General features: G+C 28.1%; 1 protein-coding gene, 1 long non-coding RNA gene and 1 other non-coding gene across 3 annotated transcripts; all 3 read right to left on the bottom strand.

Moving 5' to 3' along the window:
• Window positions 1-8,776: 8,776 nt before the first annotated feature.
• Window positions 8,777-10,454, bottom strand: LOC113363512 (signal recognition particle 14 kDa protein). The gene is made up of 4 exons (XM_026606006.1): window positions 10,093-10,454; window positions 9,951-10,023; window positions 9,774-9,874; window positions 8,777-9,063 (listed from the first exon to the last, which is right to left on the bottom strand). The coding sequence occupies exons 1-4, from the start codon at window positions 10,114-10,116 to the stop codon at window positions 8,938-8,940; spliced, it is 324 nt and encodes a 107-aa protein (XP_026461791.1). The 5' UTR covers window positions 10,117-10,454; the 3' UTR covers window positions 8,777-8,937.
• Window positions 10,455-16,570: 6,116 nt separating this feature from the next.
• Window positions 16,571-16,642, bottom strand: Trnag-ucc. The gene has a single exon. It is a non-coding gene; the product is annotated as a tRNA-Gly (tRNA).
• A 2,781-nt stretch (window positions 16,643-19,423) lies between these two features.
• LOC113375650 lies at window positions 19,424-22,071 on the bottom strand. Its single transcript, XR_003367018.1, has 3 exons — window positions 21,901-22,071; window positions 20,345-21,400; window positions 19,424-20,139 (listed from the first exon to the last, which is right to left on the bottom strand). It is a non-coding gene; the product is annotated as an uncharacterized LOC113375650 (long non-coding RNA).
• Window positions 22,072-22,104: the final 33 nt, after the last annotated feature.

Below are 22,104 nucleotides of genomic sequence, written 5' to 3'. Positions count from 1 at the left end.
TTATTCAACGAGTTAATAAATCTCCGCAAGAAAAGTTTTATTCTAACGAGAATATATATATATATATATATATATATATATATATATATTACATAATAAGAGGATTCTAGTCAAGTATATTTGTTCTCATTTACAAGACTAACATAGTAATCATTTGAGCTACATTGTCGTGATTTGGGATAGAGGTTGCCATTACCAAAAAAATCAGAGATATCAAAGCATGATTTTACTTATTCTAACTACCTATGGTGCTGGTAATATTGCCTTCATAAAAAGTCCAAATGCCAATAGTAGATTGTATCCAGAATAGAAGTACATACTGCCAAAAATTGTAATTCCACTAAAATCCATGTATCTGAGAGATCATAAATAAACAATATTCTCACAATCTATTCACGAAGAAACTTGTTTTGTTTTCTTACTATATGTTACTATATGTAAAAAAAAAAGATAATTGGGTATATTTAGGTTCTCGCATTTTGCAATTTTGGGTGCAATGATGGCCTGTCACTTAATAAATTTGAGTTGAAGCAAATTATCCGATGTTATGATAAATAAGTAGTCTTAAAAAAGAAACAGCTTATGTGCATTATGAGCCAATATGTGTTCGTTTAACAGTCCAAAATTTATTCGTTTGTGTTTAATTAAATCTACGTTGCACTGCAAAATATTTTACACCGATACTCATCACAATGTGATAATGAAAATTCAGAAAATTTATTTTTGAGCTTCCGATTAAATTTTTGCGTTTATCATGTTATAGCATTTTAACCATCACAAAACCGCAGCTATTTTTACCAGTGAATATTTATGTGAAATTTACTAAAGCGATTTAATTACTTTCAGTTTTGCTCGACTATATTTCATACATTACGTTTAATGAATGCTGATTTATTTATGAGGAAATTAAATTTTAATCAATAATATAATCAGTATATTAACTTTTGAATTTTTTATGTTTCACATAGCTATATAATAATTAAAGTGCGCATAAATTTTGACATTTAATGATTCTATAAGAGTTTAATTGATTTTCTTGTATCACCCAATAAACGTTTTAATGATTAGTGTGTCGTTACTCTCAACTTCAATTATAAAAAAGTTTCAGATTTCAATTAAAAAAAGTCTACTTTGTACAATTTCTATGACACTTTATTTGATGTTAATTGTATAAATATTTATTTCAAGTTTGAAATAAACATACGCAATATAGATTCAACGACTTATTTACTGATTATTTTAGTCATGTCATATAGGAGTATGCATCAAATTACAGATTTGTGGGCTGAGATAAATATATATATATATATATATATATATATATATATATATATATATTATTTAATCAAAACTTTGAATGTCGTTCTGCAAGTTGACCCAGAACTAAAAGTTTCTATAATTTCCTATATATCAAGCAATGTCATGTAAGAACTAAAAAGTCGGTGCCACAAATGCATAAAATTCATTTTAAAAAATTGATCTCAATAAAATGATCGGCCTAATCTTTTGCGACATACTCAAATAAACCAGTGCAATAAAAGTTTTCAATTGAAAAACAAACAGAAAATTTAAAAAACGATTCAGTTTTTATAATTGACTTGAATACAAACTTTTTCATGTAATGTGACACTATCATAATATATACTTCTGCGATATTATTCACATAGAACCTCAAAACCCCGTCAACAAAGCTTTGCAGTTTGACATTGAATAATATATGTGAATTGCTAATTACATGCTTTAATATGATATGCATTACTCCATAATGCATTTCCATTAAGCCAAGCAGGCAATCTATTCTAAAATCAGCTTTTGACAATTACACAAATCTTAACAAAAAAGCGTCATTTAAAGTAAATCAAGATATTCTAATCCAGGTCAAGGTGCAATAAATTTCATCCCTTCGACATGCGAAACTGAAAACTGAACTGAACCCATGAATATTTATATTCCGCAATCATAAACGTCCGAACGCTGACGTTTGTATCAGTGCTTTTAGTCTATGATTGATGCCCGAAGTTTGTACTTCGTGCATTTCATGGAAAATATATATATGGTTACACCTTTCGGATAAAGTGATGTTTAATATACTGCTGTATATTCAAATGCTTGGATTTACATAAAAAACAAGGATTGATTAGCTTTCAGCCGAATGGGGAACTTTGTTTTTATTTATTTCTTTTATTACATTTTATTTATATCAATCAAAACTGAAAATACAAATCAGAGGAGAAAGAAAAAAAGAATATAAAATGTAATATAAAACAGGACTAGGAGTAACTGGCAATTCGCCATAAGGCAAGTAGCATGAAATCCCAGATATGTGTAAACGAGGATTGATAAGCTTTCAGCCAAATAGTAAACTTTGTTTTTATTCATTTCTTTTATTGCATTTTATTCATATCAATCAAAACAGAAGATGTTCTTATTATACAAATTAGAGGAAAAAAAAAGAATGATAAATGTGATATAAAACAGGACTAGGTGTAAGTGGCGCTTTGCCCTAAGGCAAGTTGCAAGTACTTTCCCATAAATATAAATAATCGATTCAGTCTACCTTAATAGATTACTTGTTTACCTGTTTAAGTAACCACCTATACATGGTCACCTTGTTTATCTATCTAAGTTGTCCACATGTCTACCTATTTACCTCTCTGCATTCCACCTGTCTACTTGCCAACCTGACTACATTCTTATATCCTACTATCATCTTATCTTCCTATTTGTCTACTTGTAAGGTGACCATATTTTCTTGGGTCAAAATAAGGATGGCAACTTGTAGTTGCGCTAATCCACGGCAGTTGGTTGAGGGGTAAACATTCGTAAATTTGAAAATAAAAGTCCGAAACTTTCAATGTGAGATGCTATTTTAACACTGGGGTATTTTGCATTCAGAAATTTTCCCATTCATAACCTATTGCTTCATATAAGCATATTTGTTGCCTACAACACGTTCAGATATTTGACAAATATTTGTAATATTATTATCATAACTGCAGAACTTCAGTTTAAACCTAGATTTATAAAACACAGGACAATCCGGGAAAAAGTACGAAATCCGGGACAAATATTGCTTTTAAGGAAACCCGGGACACAAGGTGGAAATGCGGGACTGTGCCGAACAAACAGGGACGTATGATCACCTTACGACTTGTCTATATATCTACCTGCCAAAAACCTGTTCATCATAGGTTTGGGATGTCCCAGAGAAAGAATAACCCACTGTGTACATTTTCTTCTCATTGTTTCTATTATTAGTAGTATAATGTATATATTTTAATAACTCAGCCCGATAGGAGTATCTGGTTATAAATATTTCCTATTCTTTGGAGATTTAGGAATGATCTCCGTTCTTCAGAAACATTGAATTAATTCACTATCAAATTGAATTACAAGTACTGATTATATTATATTATAAAAGTCAATATTTATAATTGAACATTCCCATACAATTATAGTACTTGAAGTTTTATAAATAAAAATTACTAAAAAGGAATATATACAAAAACATATTTTGATAACCGAATTCTGCATTGAATAAAAGTACTAAAGAAAATCAGAAAAGCAACGGCTCAGATAAATTTCAGTCAAGAAGAAAGTAAAGGTCTCATAAAACTCTGCAAAATGCAAAATAATCTTCATTATTTTTGTGAAACTAGTATTGTCTTAAAAAACTACATACTAAAAATCCATGACATCGTTTCCCTTATCTTTCATTTAAAATTACTAGATGAAAAAATAAGTACAAAGATTTGTACCAAAAAAAATTCTGCATTGGTTAAAAGTACAAAAAAAAAATAAAAAAGCATCGGTTAGGGTAAATTTCAGGCAAGAAAAGAGTGATCTCAGAAAGCTCTACACAATAGAATATATATTTTAATATTCTTGTTCAACTATTTCTAAATTATCATTGTCATAAAAATCTACATCATAATAAATTTCTACGCCATTTTTACCCTTATCCAATTAAGGGTTGTATTAAAGAATTTAATCATATACGAATCAATAATTCAAAGATCTCAAAAAGCTCTACAAAAAAAGACAATGTACTGTAACTATTGATAATGAAGATGAAATTCTCAAAGAATTATGAGCCAAAAAATATAACGCACATAAAGTTCACCTGAAATTGTTGCATCACACTAGTATTAGAGTAATTTGACATTGGTACGTAACCCTAATTGAAAAATCAATATGGTACCCTATAGTGAATTCTATTCAGTAATTTCAAAACAAAAATTAGTCACAACAAAACTTTAGAAATCAAATTGAAATTCTTGTTCGTCATTGAATTTTAAATTGAATATATTAATAGTAGATTACGTATCTGAATATTTTATGAATCTCTCTGAAATTTTACACACTATCTACGTTCAACGAATTTTAACAAGTCAGCTTTTTTAGAAATTGCTCTCACGTAGTCGCTTACGAAAATTTAATTTTAATAAGCGGGAAAATGAATCCGAGCATTAATGTGAGTTTCATGTATGTTGCACATGCGACTGAAATACATTTAAATTAAGTATTATATAAATAGGTCGCATATAAATACCTAATAAGCATAAGTCAATAACCACAGTAAAAGACATGCTAGCAATATATTGTATGTTTGTAAAAGTTTTTGCTCTATGATCATGCGAATAGTAGAGTTCAACGACTGATTATACGTTGGCGAATGAATCAGGTAGGTGTATGTAGCATTTGCCTTAGGGCAAGTTGCATAAACTTTTCCATATGTGGAAATAATCGAACAACTGAATGAAAAGTGAGATATAGCAAATTCCTAATTTGTGTGACGATAAAACTTGGAAATCTGAACACACACAATTATTTCAAACAATAATAATGTTGTATACTTAAACCACGTTTCGTAGGCTCTTAATATTTTAGAACATTCGTTAAGACCACGAACTGTATCGTCTAAAAAAGTTTCATAAAAAAATCATCATTTACAAAAAAAATGGCATGGTCGATTTTTTTGACAAAAACTAATCGAGTTCCAACTAAAATCATTCAAAGAGTTGCTGAATTATTAAAATCGATTCAGGGTTATTGACTAGCGTGTTGATAAAAATTGTGGCAATCTTGTGCCAAAAGAAATGGTTTGGCCGATTGCCGCGCAAAACTAAAAAATTAGAGATATTATCGAGTTCAAATTTTTGAAATCAGTGCAGACATTTTTGAAAAAACATCAAAACATAAAAAGATCTATTTCAGACTCAAAAAAATACTTTTTCCAATATTTGCTGTCAAACGATTTATAACAACTCGAAACATCGAGAAAAAGAGCAAATAGGATATTCTGGCAAAAACTTTTTTGCAGAAAGGTAACGAGTAACTACTGGGATTTGTTGAAATTTTTAAAATTATTTGAAAAAAACGATTTGACCGATAAACATCTAAAACTCGAACAACATGTTAAAAATAACTCAACTCGTCGAACATTAGCATTCTAATAATATTTGGTTATGATTTTTCAAAATCGGTTCAAAATATTTTGCAAAAACATTGAAAACAAATTTGCATTTAACTAGTTAGTTAGTTACAATAAAACAGTGTTACAGATAACATAAGGCTACGAAATAGAACATTCTGGCAAAAACTTTTTTTTTTTTTGAAAGATAAGGTTAAAGTTTTTTTCGGAGTGCCAGTCAATATTGAGGTTTTATCAAACTGAATAATTGGGGACGGTGCAACTAATTTAGGGAAAAATTTCAAAGAATCGTATCAATGGATTCAGAATTACTTGGAACAACGAAAAAAACATAAAATTAGAACCAGAAATTACATATTTCTTCGGAAAGAAAAAAGGTATTACCAACCAAGAAAAAAATTTTGTTAGCAATTGTTATAAAAAATATATAGATCAAATCACTCAGTAAAATTATTAATTACTACACATCGTGCAAGATCAATAATTGAGGCATATAGCAATATGAATCATGTTGCACAAATCAAACAAGAAAACAATAAATGAGTATGCAAAGAAACAAAATCCCGAAGCAAATGTAAAATATTCTTAATTCTCACAGCAACATATATGTACGTTTATAAAGTTAAGAATGAATTTACTTACTGAGTTAAGAATAAATTTAATTACTGAGTGTTCCAAAAAAACATGCAATTCGCATTTGTTTCCATCACAACAGAAATTTCTTCCAAGTTTAGTTGACAGATAAGCGATTCTTATGATTATGAATACAATGTAGATATTGTATTTAAATAAAACATGTACAAACACACTATATTTATACAATCTACCTGTCTACTGCCGTGATCAACAATCTGCACTTCAACCTCATTAGTTTCAGTGGCGGGCCCACGTGCTTCTTCCATCTTCATCTTTACGGAACATCACAGTGGTGCGGCAACTAAATTGATAATACGACGATAAAACCGATCCATATTCAAAATAACAATATATTCATATTTTCCAACATTATTTACAATTGTTTCTTATTAATAATTCAAATATCACATATTATTCGAATAACCGCCAACACTTAACCTAGAACAATGCACGGCGTGGTGGAAATATGAATGAAAGTATGTCAGGAGGACATTCGCGCTCTACGGCTTACGAATTTCTACCCCGTGGGGAATATACTTTGTTGGGGAAAGTTTGCGCCAGTATGGAACACATGCGCTGTGAAATTTAATAGAGAATCGGTAGAGGCATCTGTGGAAGGTAGTAATGTTTGAAAATAGCCAAGTTGTATATCAGAATAATTGACACCGTAGAAATGTACCAGGTTCTGGTTTGAGAACAAAATACCGTTCTTTTAAATAAAATAGTTTTGCGCAATGCAGTAGCACAAAGCAACCTTTCAGGCATATTGAAAGTAACGAAATCTAGTCCTTAAAAAGTAGTTAGAGCTCATCCATCTGGTTATTACAAAAGAAAACTATGTACAAACTAATATAGCTTGTAAAAAACTTGTAATATTCCTAATAGTAAAAAGAAATTTGAATTCTAAGACAAGAAAACTATCTTTCTTTTACATTATTATAAGAAATTATTTTAGACTGCGTCCTTATAGTGGCAATTAACATCCTCAACTTATGAATGTCAAAGGTCCCAAGATATTTTATTACATTTTAAATTCAATCCTCATTTCTGGTAACATCGTCTCTTCATGAAATAAAGTAGAATAAATTAGAAATTATTATATAAATATTCATTTATTATTTATTTCTAAGCCTCTATAATAAACTTTTATCCTTTATACGTCTAACTTTCTACGGACTGCGTCCTTATAAAATTGTTGATCTTTATAAGTTTCCAAGTCGAGGTCAAGGATCTTAATCATAGCTCCATATATTTTACTCGCAAACATGCATTTTCAATAACATAATTTCTTCATAGAATAAATTAGAAATGCATTTATATTTAAGCCTATGCAATAAACTTTCATCCAATATAATGTATACTTATTTTTTTTTCATCTATATTTATATTTTGTCTGATATTCTAATATTTTAATTTTATCTAAAGATGAGTTATTTCTTATTATTGAACAGCAATCTAACAATCAGAACTCCACACATCATTGATCTATTATTGTGATAAATCTCCTTACCAACATCGCTTTCTTAGACGGCAATCCAAAGTTGGCCTTTTTATTATCTATATTTAATAAGTATAATAAGTATAAAGAGAAATCTCTAATACTGATTCACCAATTAATACTGAAGAAAACCAATATCAACGCTACTTGATTTCAGGCTGGCCATGGTGGGTTCAAATTTGGAACCCAGTGCTTGCAAGAATCACTAATCCTCGCAAAGTCCAAAGACGTGTATTCAAATAAAATTAGAAAATACAAATGTATAGAAAATTATTCTGTCTGCAACATATAACCTAGCTAATGAACACACTTTCCTGAAATGATTATACAGCTCACATATTCGATACACAAATATCAATTCCATCCACAATAAAATTTAATAAATACATATTTCTATAAGGTACTTATTAAATCATTCTGTAAAATTTCTTGTCATATTTCAGTTCAGCGGCTCATATTTCGATTCCGATTAAAACAACTAACTAAAGCTCAATTATATTTTAGATGCTTCATGAATCATTACAAACATGATTTTTCTTAATTTAAACGTTGCAGAAGAGCATGCTTCAGCATGTGCTGATAGCAATAAGTAAACTGCTTTCAAAGTTTGCACCATTTGAAAATTAGGCACTTTTATTAAATCCAACAACAACATTCCAATTATATTTATAACATTCACCAATAAATTTTGTGCTGAGTTCTTCAACACAAATAGTAAATATTTGTTTTTGTAGTTAAGATGTAAACAAAAAGCAAATATCTCTAAATACAGTAGCAGACTGTAAATCAAACTCGCTCATAAAAAGATCATTACAATATATACATTTATTTAAATAAATATCTTATTTGAGTGTTGCGGCAGTCATTTGTTACTTCATTGATATAATTATCAAAATTTCATGATATTTTATTATGAACAATAAATTCTGATTCCAAAATACTACATCTATCCTGAAAATAATTATCCAGCATCCTACTCTTAAGTGTTTCACGATTAATACTTTGTGTATAAAAAAACGAGCATGTCTCAGTTCTATTTGGATAATCCTTAAGGAATGAGAGATTTTGAAAATCAATACTGCTTAGTAACTCATAGTTCAGATCAATAATGCATAGGTAAATTATGAAGTCCCAGTCCAGAAATCACATAATAAAATTATAACATATTCTATATTACAAAAAATATTACAATACAATAATTCAATGTATATTTATATAAAGGGTTTAATAACTTAAGCGAATTAAGTTGACATGAATCGAAAAATGAATAAGGCTTCTGACACAGACATTCATCTCGCATCACATTATAAAATTTAAGAAAGAAAATCTTCTTGCTCACTTTACAAACACCACCATTAAATAAATAGGTCTATGTCGCTTTCACTTTTGGTTTGACTTTTTTCATCTTTTTCAAACCATCCATATTACCTTTTAATAAACTGCAATATGCTATGTGAAACCTCACTGCGTCTTTCGATTTAATTACAGTCGAAATCTGCAAAGGAGGAGAGTCCTTTAGAAGGATTATCCAAAATATTGGACATAACTTAGCAATTGTTTCCATTATTTTCTTGAAAAATGTTGTTCTTAAAACACTTTGAAGTATAAGCCTTAGAACTAAACCAAACCCTTTTCTCAATTTTTCTCATTTGAATGACCACATAATAATAAATTCATAAAATAGTACTTAAATGTGTACATATCTCAGATAAATAAAAGCTAATATTTGCAGCAGCAAAACGAAACAAAAGCAATCAAAAATGTTGAAGAAAACTACAATAACGTAATAAATCAGATTAGACCAAAACAAACACCAAGCAAATTTCAAGAAGTTTCCTTGAATATGGATTATTTTCCATTAATAAAATAAATAAAGATTTTAGACTAGGAATTATCTGGAGTATTCAAAAATACTATTAAAAGTACCAATTAAAAATAAATTAAATTTTCGTAAGTCAATGGATATCCTCAATTAGTTAACAATATATATTTTATAACGTAAAATATAAAATTTTCAAATATTAAACCATATCTAGAACAACTTGTCAAAAAAAACATAACAATTAAAACTGCCCAAAACTTACTTGTGATCATTCATCACAATTAATGTTGTTTTGATTTTGTTGTACCGAGCATAGTAAGACATGCAGAAAATGCCAAATTGAAAGTATATGTAAGTTGCAAAAAAGCAATTATAAAATATACCTTTTTTGATTTGTGTACGGCTCTTAACAGACATAAATGCTCATCTGGTTTGGGCAAAGGGGGCCTGCCTTCTCTAGGGTAAGGTGTAGTTCTTCCATCATCTGAAATTGAGGTTATGATATGAGCAAAATAACATTTAAAAATGATAAATAAAAAAATCACTCAAAACCAACTTACATCGTTTCATAGTTAAGGTAACCGATGAAGAACTTCTGGCATTTTGAAACATTTTTGTAAGTTTTGATAAAAACTGAAATGAAACCAATTTAATTAATTGACATATTGAATAAGGAGTAGGTGATATTTTTAAGACACTTACTTCATCATTGCCTAAGAGAACCATTTTAATAACAATAGATTAGAACTAATATTTATATAATACACTATAATTATTAATGAACACTTTTTAATTTGAAAATTTCATAATGACGTGTAGATTTTGAAAAGTTTGTTGGTGCTACATGGCACAGAACAGGTTAAGGCTGCCAGCGCTTGTTTTTAACTTCTCTTAAGAGATGGAGTTATAATTATATTGAATTTTGAAAACTTGGTATTTAAAACGTCTAAAAAATGTTACTTTACTCAAGCCAAAAGAGTAAAGTGGCACTTTAGATTTATGTATTAAATATTAAATTATGGTAATTAAATTAACATTTAATCTGATTGTCACCCACACATTTTACGTAAACCATAAATATTTTAAACTACAATTTTGATCTTATTTAATATAAAAGTATATAAACTTTAAAAACTAATCAAATATTCCAATAAAAAAAACTTTGACAGTAATAATGAATATTTTAGTAAAATTTATGGAAACGGATTGAACAACGCGGAAATGATGCAAAGTTGGTGCAAGTTTGCAACCTAACAAGATGGAGAAAGTTTATATTTTTAAGAATTAATTTAAAATTTATAATCTTAATTTATTTCTAAAATGAACAATCAATTAAATAATTAAATTTTAGGATAATTTATCTTTTCTTATAGAATTTAATAATATGTTAAAAACGATTCATTATATTAACAATGTTGGTGGCCCTGACCAATTCATATTTCAGTTGTCAAAATAAAGTGCGGACTGTACACAAATAAATTTAAATGTTTTAAATAGTTTTAAATAAACATACTAAACATTATTTATTTAAATTAATAACAATGTCGTGGTATTAGAATTTCAATGTTTATAAATTAGTCATGTTTTAAATCTTTCGCATTAGTTTGTGTTACAACCATTTTCTTGCTCAGTATTGATCGCTTTGGGTAGACAATTTACACCCTAAGTCAAACAGGTTTTCCTAAACTTCTTACTAGTTTTATAATTTTATAGTAGTGATAGATAAAATTACTTATTCTCTAATTTAATTTCTAACTGTTAATTAATGCATTCGTGATGATGTTATGCTCAAGAACAATGTGTCTTAATTAGCATATTGTGCTAGTTTTATTGCAATTGTAGCATGTGCAAGTGAATATGTTGTGAATTTATATTATAAAAATATTGTTAAAATGGAATCGACTGACAATAATTGTCAGAGTGATAATAATAATTATAAAAGTAACAATGAGTTTCAAAGGAGAAGCTTTTCAATAAACAATGACTTCAGGTAAGAAAACATAAGTGATTCTTATAAAAATATTAATTTATAAGTTCATAAATGTTCATAAATATTCAAATAAACACAACTTTCAGATAAACTTAACTGTCATCCAAATTTTCTTGAAAATTGCTCCTTTATTTAAAACACCATTGGTTCTTGATGAGAACTACACCCTGAACATTAGAATATAATATGAATATATTTACACATTGATTTATTTACAAAGAACACATTTTAGTTTTTTAATAATCATTACGTTATGGTTATGATTTTTTTTTCATATTTTATTTATTTATTTATATATATTTATATATACATTATTTTCATATCTCAGACAGAGAGAGGTGCCTGGTATGAGAGATTATGAAAACAGTATTCATATTTTATATATATAAGTCTTCTAGAGGTAACCGACGTTATTTTGAAAATATAAAAATACACCGCTAAGGGTAAAATTAGCCTATTTCCAAAATTTCATGCAAATCGGAGCACAGTAAAAAAATTCAGACCCAAAACGCTCATTGACTGGAGTAATAGGGTAGAAGGTTCACCAAAGATATCACAAAAACTAGCTAAGTTAAAAAAAATTTAACAACAATATTTAAAAGTATAGGAAAAAAATGTAAAACCAGACACCACCTTGTTTCTTATAACGTTGCTATGGGAGAAAAACGGAAATGTTTAAAAATCCATAACAAAAGTATTTTCTTGCATTGTTATTTGTTTTGAGTGTGAACACTGTTGCCTAATTTTCCAGACCTTAATATAAAATTTATGTCTGCGTTACTTAATTGATTTATAAGACGTGTTGTTAAATTTTGATTTAGATTCAACCATTTTTTCATATATCCTTTGTAAAAACTTACACCTGGGATGGGGTAAAAGGGATCAACTAAACCTTCACCCTGGCAAAGATGAAATGACGAATAGCAAATAAAACTATAAATTAAGTTAAATTAAGCAATTTTACAAAAGAAAAATTAATTAAATAGTTATTGAAACTCTGCTGACGAATATTTCTGATAAAATTCCAGATCAAGGTTAATTACAGTGTTATCTCTGTAAAAAATGTCCGCATAAAATTTATATTTTGCATTTGGCACCTATTATTTTGTAATAACCCTTTAAAATTAAATTAAAACTTAGACCTGTTTTCCTTTCCCGCCTATTGGATAAAAAGCACCAGGTTACAAATATTAAAAACCAGCAAAAAAATACTTTTCTATAATGATGAATGCTGGAATTTTTACTGAACATAGTCATAAAGTTTTTTGTTTGATATCTGTTTTTTGTTATTATATAATTGTTTAGGTTTTCTACAATATAATTGCTCAAATTCAAATTGGACATTCCTGCCTAGCCCTACCCTATAATTATAAATAAATAATTGTAATATTCAAAACATTAAAAAATGGTAATATTATTGTAATATTATTATTGGTATTACTTTTATTGCAGATGCATTTTTCAAGAATTTCTCTCATAAACTTAAGTATATATTGAAATTAATTAAATTTATTATCAATTTTATATATTTTTATGTTTTAAAAAATATTTTTTTTTAGGGTGCTAGTTTTGAATGCTAATTCTAATATATTTGCAGCTAGTAAAATAGTACCTCATAATTTGAATACGCTTTTCTTAATAAGATATGTTTACAAAACAACAATTACTGAAGTTATTTTATATAAAACAATCCACTCTTAAAATTCTGGATTTATGATATTTGACTGTTTTTGCACTCATGCCAACGAATTTTCAATAACAACATGAAACAAAAACTGTTTTATAAACAAGATATAAAATATTGGTGAATATTTACTAGATCAATTTTACAAATAATAGTAAAAACCTAAGTAAATAATATACTATTTTTCTGTTGTGTATTATAAAATTCTATGTTTTCAGTTGAAAACAAAACTTATAAATTAATTATTTATAAATTTCCAGCGACCGCAACGATTTTTATTCATTAGCAAATCATGGTTCGCAATCCCTGCAAGATTCCGATCATTGTAGTTCGATTTACTCCCAAAGATCTACACAGGTAAATATTGGTTTTCTAATAAATAAATAAATAGCATTAAATTAAATGTAATTGGAACAATGTTTACTGCAGAACTATGCAACTCAATCAAAAACAGAAAAAGATAAAGAAACGACCAGGAATGTAAACCAAGCTGAAAATGCAGTTCAAGAAACTAACCAGGCCACAGAGAACACTGCTAAAGTTGGGGAACAGAAATCACCAGGTAATAATATGTTATACATAATAATTGATTCTTAATTTTGTAACGATTGTAGATTGTATTATCACAAATTATGCGTTTTCGAAAATCTCTCTCAACTAAATTTAACTATATCTATAATTCTTCCTTGCTAGATTTAGACGTAAATATTTCTTCATTTGGTATTATTTTATTATATTAAAAACTGAGTTTTCTGAGTTTTTTCTGAACAGCAGTCAGAACTTAGGAGCTCTTGTGATGATACTTCTTAAGAACGTTAATGCAATACCTTCTTCAATTATCTTTTAAAAAACTACCCAACAGTTGGTTTTTCCATTATTATTATATTTTTATTATTAGAATTATTTGAAAAACATACAGCCTAAATTTAGATTACATATTTATTAATAAACGTATTCAAAAGTCAGAATAAAGTCTGCCCTAACGTTTTCTTTTCAAATACATTCTTATAAAAAAAATTGAGCTATAGCAGCACTATATTATCTAATAAATTTAATTAATTGAGTGCATTTGATTTTCATTCATTTATGCTTTAATTAGATTTCATTCACAGATCAATTTCTGTGATCTTTAACTTCCCGTAGGGCAAGTTATAGTAATCGCAAAAAAATCGAAAATGAAAATTTTTATATATCTTTACGTTTCAGGGGTTTCTGAATTTTTTGGCATACCTTAAAAAATGGATGTATGTGTATATGTCAAAATAAATTTTTCTTCAAAAAGTCTTCTTTTTTTCAAAAAAAGTAATTTTTGTCAAAAATTTGTAGTTTCTTAAAAATCGATTTTTTTCTGAGTATTTTTTACAAAAATGTTAATCTTTTTAAAAAAAATAATTTTCGGTACGGAAGTTCTAGCAATTTGCCTTAAAGCACGATGCCATGCGCCCCACTAGCTCGTATTTATATTCATATTATTTAGTTTATATTATTTTTCGTATCACGTTTACTATTTATTAGGAAATCATTCATTAGTAAATCAAACGATACAGTTATAGAATTATTATAAACCCTTGAATATTTTCAAAATTTCAATTATTGTTTACTTTTAAGATTATCGTTTTAACGTATTTTTAAAAACTGATAAAAAGAATAAATGCAATACACAGAATTTTATTATATCAGTTGCTAATAATTATTCAACATATTGGTAAACAATTGATTTTTGTACATTGAAACCCTCTCATATGTATACATATTTCTATGCATAGAAGTAAAATGAAATATTTTAGTGTTATATAGTAAAACCATTTATTCTTTATATACTCTAAAAATGACCATCATAAATATTGAACAGACCACAAAAACAAAACATTTCATGCAAAGCTTTTTATAGCATGCAAATGTTTCTTTGCTAGCATTGTTTGGTCAGTTCGGCTTTTATTTTTATTTTGACCATTGGAAATCCTATACAATATTGACCTCCATTCTGCAACATATAGCTTGAATGGGAATGGACGGTCAATCAATTTATAATTTGCAATAGACAATAACTGGGAAATAGTATATTTTTGTTGTTTCAGAAATAAAAATACTTATTAATTACTCTTCACGCCAAAATGCATATACATTTATAATATGAGCGATGTTAAATGTAGAACTGCTTTAAATAAAATGATGAGTCTCAATGCCCACACTATATTGGAAATTGAAGTCTTTTAAACGGTATAATGTAACCATAACCATAATATAACACTGGTACTTTATGTTGAATTAAATTAATTTAATTTTTTTTAATTTAAGATATCTAATATTGCATCTTAAACTTTTCCTAAGCGATATCGTGAGGGCCGAATTGTAGGCATTCATCTTTACTTTCCCATTTGTTGTTATAAAGTGAATTTTTTACGTATTTTAAAAATATTATGAAAAGATTAGTAAAAATTGCAAAGAAATTATATATTGAGAATAAAATATATTGAAAGTTTAATATTCGAATCTTGTGTTGGCGTGCACTCGTATTTTTCGCGTGCATCGCATTAAAGGTAGGTCCGGCCCTGATTAATATTTGATTTCATATTTTGAGTGAATTAGTTTGTCATATCCTGTTCAGATGTGTATCATTCAATCTGCCATACATATACTGTATTTTATATTATTTTAATTTCTGACACATCTCAGCTGCTTTTTATGTAGACATTTCATTTTTCTTATTCATAATCATAAATTTTTTATACATATACTCATATAGTCTAGGTTCATAAGTAAATTGAAATTTTTGGCAGATGATAGTTTTCATTTATTTTCAATGCAAACAATGACATGTCGATTTTCGCAATTTTTTTCATTTATTTCTACAATATTGCACATACATTCCAGTTCTTTATAATCACATACATCCTAGAAAATTTTCTTAACAAACTTCACAAAGATTTATCAAAATCCGAATAATCGTAGTATACAGTGAGTGCACGTAATTTAATATGAACTTTATATAATAGCAATAAAGCTCAAATTGATTCTACGTTTTAGTTAGAAAACGTTTGTATGAGATAAAGAAAAGGATTGTTTTTAGAGTATTCCCGGCAATTATTCGATTTTTTCTCTCCGTAAGAACTATCCTTGGACTTCAACGAACTTTCTAAAAAAAGAATTGGCCAAATCGGTCCAGGCGTTGTTGAGTTATGCGGTTACCAACACATTTTGCGATTCATTTTTATATATAAGATCGTATCTTTCACTATTATATTAGAAGATTGGATAATATTTTTAATTGTTATTAATAGTATTGTATCTGTTTAGGGTCCAATGCTAGTTGCATTTCACAAGCTTCCGCCGGTGGAAGTTCGTCGTCCTCGGAACCTACACCTATACAAGTACCTCAGTCACATGCAGTTACAGGAAGCACAGGTATTAATTAAAAAGTTTATTACATATTCAATTTTTTAGTAAGTAAAATACGTTAGTTTATAATTGCACATCAATTTATTAAAAAATAATAAAAAAAATTCTGCGTCGGCCGGGAATCGAACCCGGATCAACTGCTTGGAAGGCAACTATGCTGACCATTACACCACCGACGCTATGCACACACTTACAAGTCTCGCTTGAGGCGAGCTGTTTGAAAATTATCAATATGGTAACCCAGTGCTTTCCAAACTGTGGGGCGCGTCAAAAAATATTATTTTTAAATGCTGTTTAAGTGTCAAAAATAAATAAGCAAAATACATGCAAGTAATCCACAATTTTTGCTGCAATTTTGTCAGGACAAATGTAATTCAAAATGTACTACTTTATTATTGTGAAGCACATTAGTTAAGATTGTTTGAGCTCAAAAAAATTGACGTATTTCTTGCTGATAACAAAAGAGTGGAGCAGACTTGTTTTAATGCACGAAGGTTCTCGCAAAATTTGCGTATTTAGTTGATATTTTTCAAAGACTAAGCGATTTAAATAAATCAATTCAAGTATTTCAAATTCATGCTTTTGTTCAGGAAGACAAGATTAAGGTTTTTATGAAAAAATTAGAACTGTGGATAGCTAGTATGAAAACTAATAACTTTGACATGTTTCCCACTTTTAAAATTACTTAATTGTTACTGACGAAGTAGAAGTAAATAAGTCAATATCATTCATATGACTAGTCTAAGGAACCAATTTTCGCATTACTTTAAAAATCTAGATATGTCCTAATACGAATGGATTAGAAATCCATTTATCATTAAGAAATATGATGATTCTGGTCTTCCAACAGCAAAGCAGTAAATGATAATTGATTTATCTAGTGTTAGCACAATGAAGCAGATGTTTCAGGACGAAAAGACTATTGTTAAGTTTTGGTTACGAGTAAAGGTCGATTTCCCTACTTTAACAAATAATGCTTTAGAAATTTTTTATCATTTGTGACACCTTACTTGTGTGAAACAGGTTTTTCTGCAGTAGCAGTCTTAAAGACAAAGTACCAATCACGCTTGGTGATAGAAAAGGTACTGAGAACGTCGATTTTTATAATGGTGCCGTGGTTTGAGAAAATTTGTACTAAATAACAACCTCAACCGTCGCATTAAATTTTTTTAATGTTGTGCTAATTATTATTCTATGATTTGTTTCTATTAAATTTAAATTAATTTTTTCTTATAATCAATAGTTATGTTTGCATGTATATTTTTTATACATTTATAACATTTGTATTATTTGGCACAATTATTACAAAATATTTATTTTTACGAAACTATAGAACACAAAAACAAAACTGTATCAAAATCCTAACTTAAGGGGTTAAACCAGTGGTTTCCAACCTTTTCTTCCTTGCGCCCTCCTTTCGAAAGAAAAAATATTGCGGCCTCTCCCTAATTTTTCTAATAATTTAATTCAAATATACTTAACTGATATTATGCCAAATAATACACAATATTAAAAAAAATACATACAACCATAACTATCGATTATAAGACAAAATAATTTTAGTGAAAACAAATCATAGAAAAATGATTATCACAACATTAGAAAAATGTAATGCGACGGTTGAGCTTGTTTTTCAGCATATCATCATATTTCTCAATGACAAATAGATTTCTAATCCATTCGTATTTGGACATATCTAAATTTTTCTAGATGGCAGTTTCTCAGCATTTAAAATTACTATTTCAATTACTCAACATTTAAAATTAATATTTTTAAAACAGCTTTGCGCCCCCCGTGGTATGAAAAATGTTATATTTTATGCAATGTTTATGAAATTTTGGAATTCACATTTAATACGCCTGTAGGCATTATAAAATGTTTAAGTTGAATTTTATTCTATTATCAACTTCTTGTAGGGTAAGTCATAATAATCGTAAAAAATTGAAAATTGAAATTCAAAAAACATTTGCTTCCTGTCGTGAAAATCGTGAAAAAATTGAAAATTGAAATTCAAAAAACATTTGCTTCCTGTTGATGGCATTTTTAAAATATTTTTTTATTTTTGGTCAACTTTCTCCCATTAATAAATTAATTATAATGTATTCTTTTATTGTTGCATTTATTTTTGAAATAAGTTTTTTTTTATTTGTATTTTTATATTAATAGGTACACACCTATTAAACAGGCTGATTAAGTAATAATTTAACGTTCACTTTCTGCTTTCTTACAAGTAATATTAATACTACTAAAAACCATACAATTCTTCACATTGCAGTACCACCCAAAAATATATTTTCAACGCACGATTCAAATGATAATTTTCAGTTATTCTTGCTAAAAAGTCTAAAATTTGTTTACAAATTTCTGTAAAAAAATCAATGTAAAAACATAAAAAGCAAATTAATTATTATTATTAATTTGTATTTTTTAATATTCTATACAATTCGATATTATTTTGTAATATATTCATATATACATTATACATTAAATATACATTAAACAAAAAATTAAAATATTGATTTAAATATTTTGATACTGATAATTACAGTTATAACTGAAATAGAACTTTTTCTATGAATTAATAAATTAAATAATTTTTAATTGATTTAAGAGTATAAAATGCAAAAATTATTAATAATTAAAAGTGACTTCAAAAAAAATTGTTTACTTATAAGCTTGAGCAAGAAAAAACTGGAAAGTAACAAATTTAAAAGTAAAGATTTATTTGATTTTTTTTATTTGTAAGACTTTTCCATATAAGTTTATAATTATCAGTAATGCGTGCAACCTATAGTGATACATCTATGTATATTAATTAAAATAATTATCTAAATATCTAATTTTGACAATAGTATTTATAGCTAGATGCAACTCTTTTCCACGCCACCCAGGAGGTAGAGTTGCTAGGCGCGTTTTTTTTAATGTGGTGTCGCCACAGAAATGCAACGACTTCTGCAGCCCTAATCCACCTAAACTAACTTATTGACTAATTATATTTAACTAATAAACGAATTGTACCGAATGTAACGCGAAACGAACCCCGCGAGATGACCTAATGTACCCAAAAATTTCGATTTTTAAAAGCGAAAGAACCTCTCGGTGTGTAGTGTGTAGTTTTTATAAATATGAAATTGTATGAAATATTAATATGAAAATTGTAATGTGATTTTGTAACGGTGATTGTGATATTATAAAAAAAGCATCCACATGATGTACCCCCCAGAGTACAGAAGTACTCCCCAAATACACCATGCAATTACTTGGAAAAAAACTTCATAGTTTCCCAGCCTATGAAGCTTATGGGCGAATCATTTTGTGATTCGCAATTATTAATTAATTGATGTAAAGAAAAACGCGGAAAAAATGAAAGGTTCTTCCACGACGCCACCACCCTTTGAGCTCAAACAAAAATACGCGAACAATCCCAAAAAAAGTATGACTGAAGATATTAACGTGGAAACGCGAATTAATAATACGCGAACAACTTTAAAAAACGTACGACCGAAAACGCGCCTTATAAATAATATAACTACTTAATAGTAATTACTTAATAATAATAGAATAATATAACTAAAGTCTTCTCACACTTCATATTCATCTTGATATTCACCAATTCGGTAGTTTTCTTCTGTTGGTCTTGATCCGTCAGCAGTCTTCTGTTGGTCCTGGTTTGCCTCTGGAAAGTGATGGATAATTATGAAATTAAAATTGATTATTATTTTAAATTAATTTGAAAATAAATTACAAAATATTCGACCGAAATTTTTACGTCAAAAGGACCCTTAACTAAACATTAGTTTAATATAATACAATAATATCGATACACTATTATAAAGATCCAATAATAATAATAATACAATATAATTAAAGTTTTTTCTTACATTTTATCTTTGCTCCATATGATTTCATTTATGCGCATAATCTCCAATCTGGTAGCGGCTTCCTGGTTGTCTTGAAGAGGAAATCTTCTGGAAATCTTCATGAAAATACACCTGAAACGAGATTAAAAAAAACACAAATTTCCCTAAAAGGGATGAGCATATAAACGGGGCCCCGGTAATGTTAATATTAAAAAATTATATACTTATATAAATGTAAGTCTAGATAACGACTAATTATATGTAATACGAAAAAACTAATATATGAATGCATATTATCCTGGAATGTGCTCCTCCTGTAGTAGTTGGTCCTGGCGTTGATTCCTCTGGTATCACAAGTCCCTCCTGGGTCGTGCTTCTTCTGTAGTAGTTGGTCTTGGTATTGATCGATATACTTTTTTTAAAAAAATTCAAATACTTTTCAAGCACTGCGTCTTCAACATTTCTCCGTCACGGGAGACCCATTGTGCAATAACGAGAATTTTAAATTTATTTGATTAAATTATAGTACATAAAAGCAGAAAAAATCCGTTAAAATAAATATAAGTAATTTGAGAAACAAGCTGGATTTCAAAATTTCAAACTAGATGTTTGAATGCGCATATAACGTAAGGTAATTAATAAAATAATTCAAAAAAAAATTAACATCACTCTTAATATGTACATATAGTATTATTTATGAATTAAAGCGTATGGCGTTGCTCCGCTTCTGGGAAAAACTTTGCAAGCAACCACACACCGACCAACAAAAATTAATTTAATAATTAATCGCGAACTACTCGAACCTGCCGAGGGGGGAGGGCGACAGGTTTTAAAAACGCGCAAACTAGGCTTTAAAATTCGTTTTAAACGATTAAAAAAAAACTATAAATGATTAACGATAATAGTTTCGAACTCAATTTTCCGCACAAACAAAACAGAAAAACGGTTGGACGCAAGTAAGTAACTAAATCATAATGATAAAAATAGATTTAATTAAATATTGTATATATAATAATAAAATGTGAAAAAAGGCACAATGAATCCCCAGTCACCCGCCATGGTTATACCACACTAAATCTGAAACAAGTTGAACAAATAGAAAATAAATAAAACAATAAAATAATAAACTTAAACAAATAAATACTAGTCAATTGTAGATACAGTAGAAGTGCCTCAGTCGCGCCAAAAAAATTTAAAAAGAAAAGTACTTCAAACATAGGATTTATAAAAAAAATGTATGTTGACTACTAAATCTGTTCTAAACTGACAAGGTATACATTACAATCTAAATATGTATTGGGTTATTTATGTTAATTCAAAGGCTAAAATTGAATATATTCGCAACAAAAAACACGAAGGCGACTCCTCAGCAAAAATATATTAGAGTATAAAGAGTAATATAAATCGTTTAATATAAAAGTGACGAATATTTACTTCAATTTACCTAATTACTTTTATTCACAATTGAACAGTAAATAAAGGCAAATAGAATCAATCAAAGCACAAAATACATGCAACGTATTTAAAACTAAATATATAAAGTTATTACACAATATAAATATTTTTAAAAGACTTACCATTGAACTGTCCCCACGAGCTCCAAAAACTGAATGGTTTGACTTCGGTTTTTCGTCCCAATTTATAGGGTCGAAACGGCGTGAATTGTTACCAGATGATATTAAAATTCAATAATTGTTATAGAGTCAGAATAGTTTTGGGATCAGAGTCATAGAGGGCGCAATACGAAAGTAAATATGCAATTCTAACTCAGTAATAATCTA

This window comes from Ctenocephalides felis, unplaced genomic scaffold, assembly GCF_003426905.1.
Source record: "Ctenocephalides felis isolate EL2017-DRISC unplaced genomic scaffold, ASM342690v1 CF-g0.4_SCAFFOLD_00845, whole genome shotgun sequence".
NCBI lineage: Eukaryota > Metazoa > Arthropoda > Insecta > Siphonaptera > Pulicidae > Ctenocephalides > Ctenocephalides felis.
The sequence above is the reverse complement of the archived record's forward strand: the minus strand, read 5'-3'. Positions and strand labels throughout refer to the sequence as shown.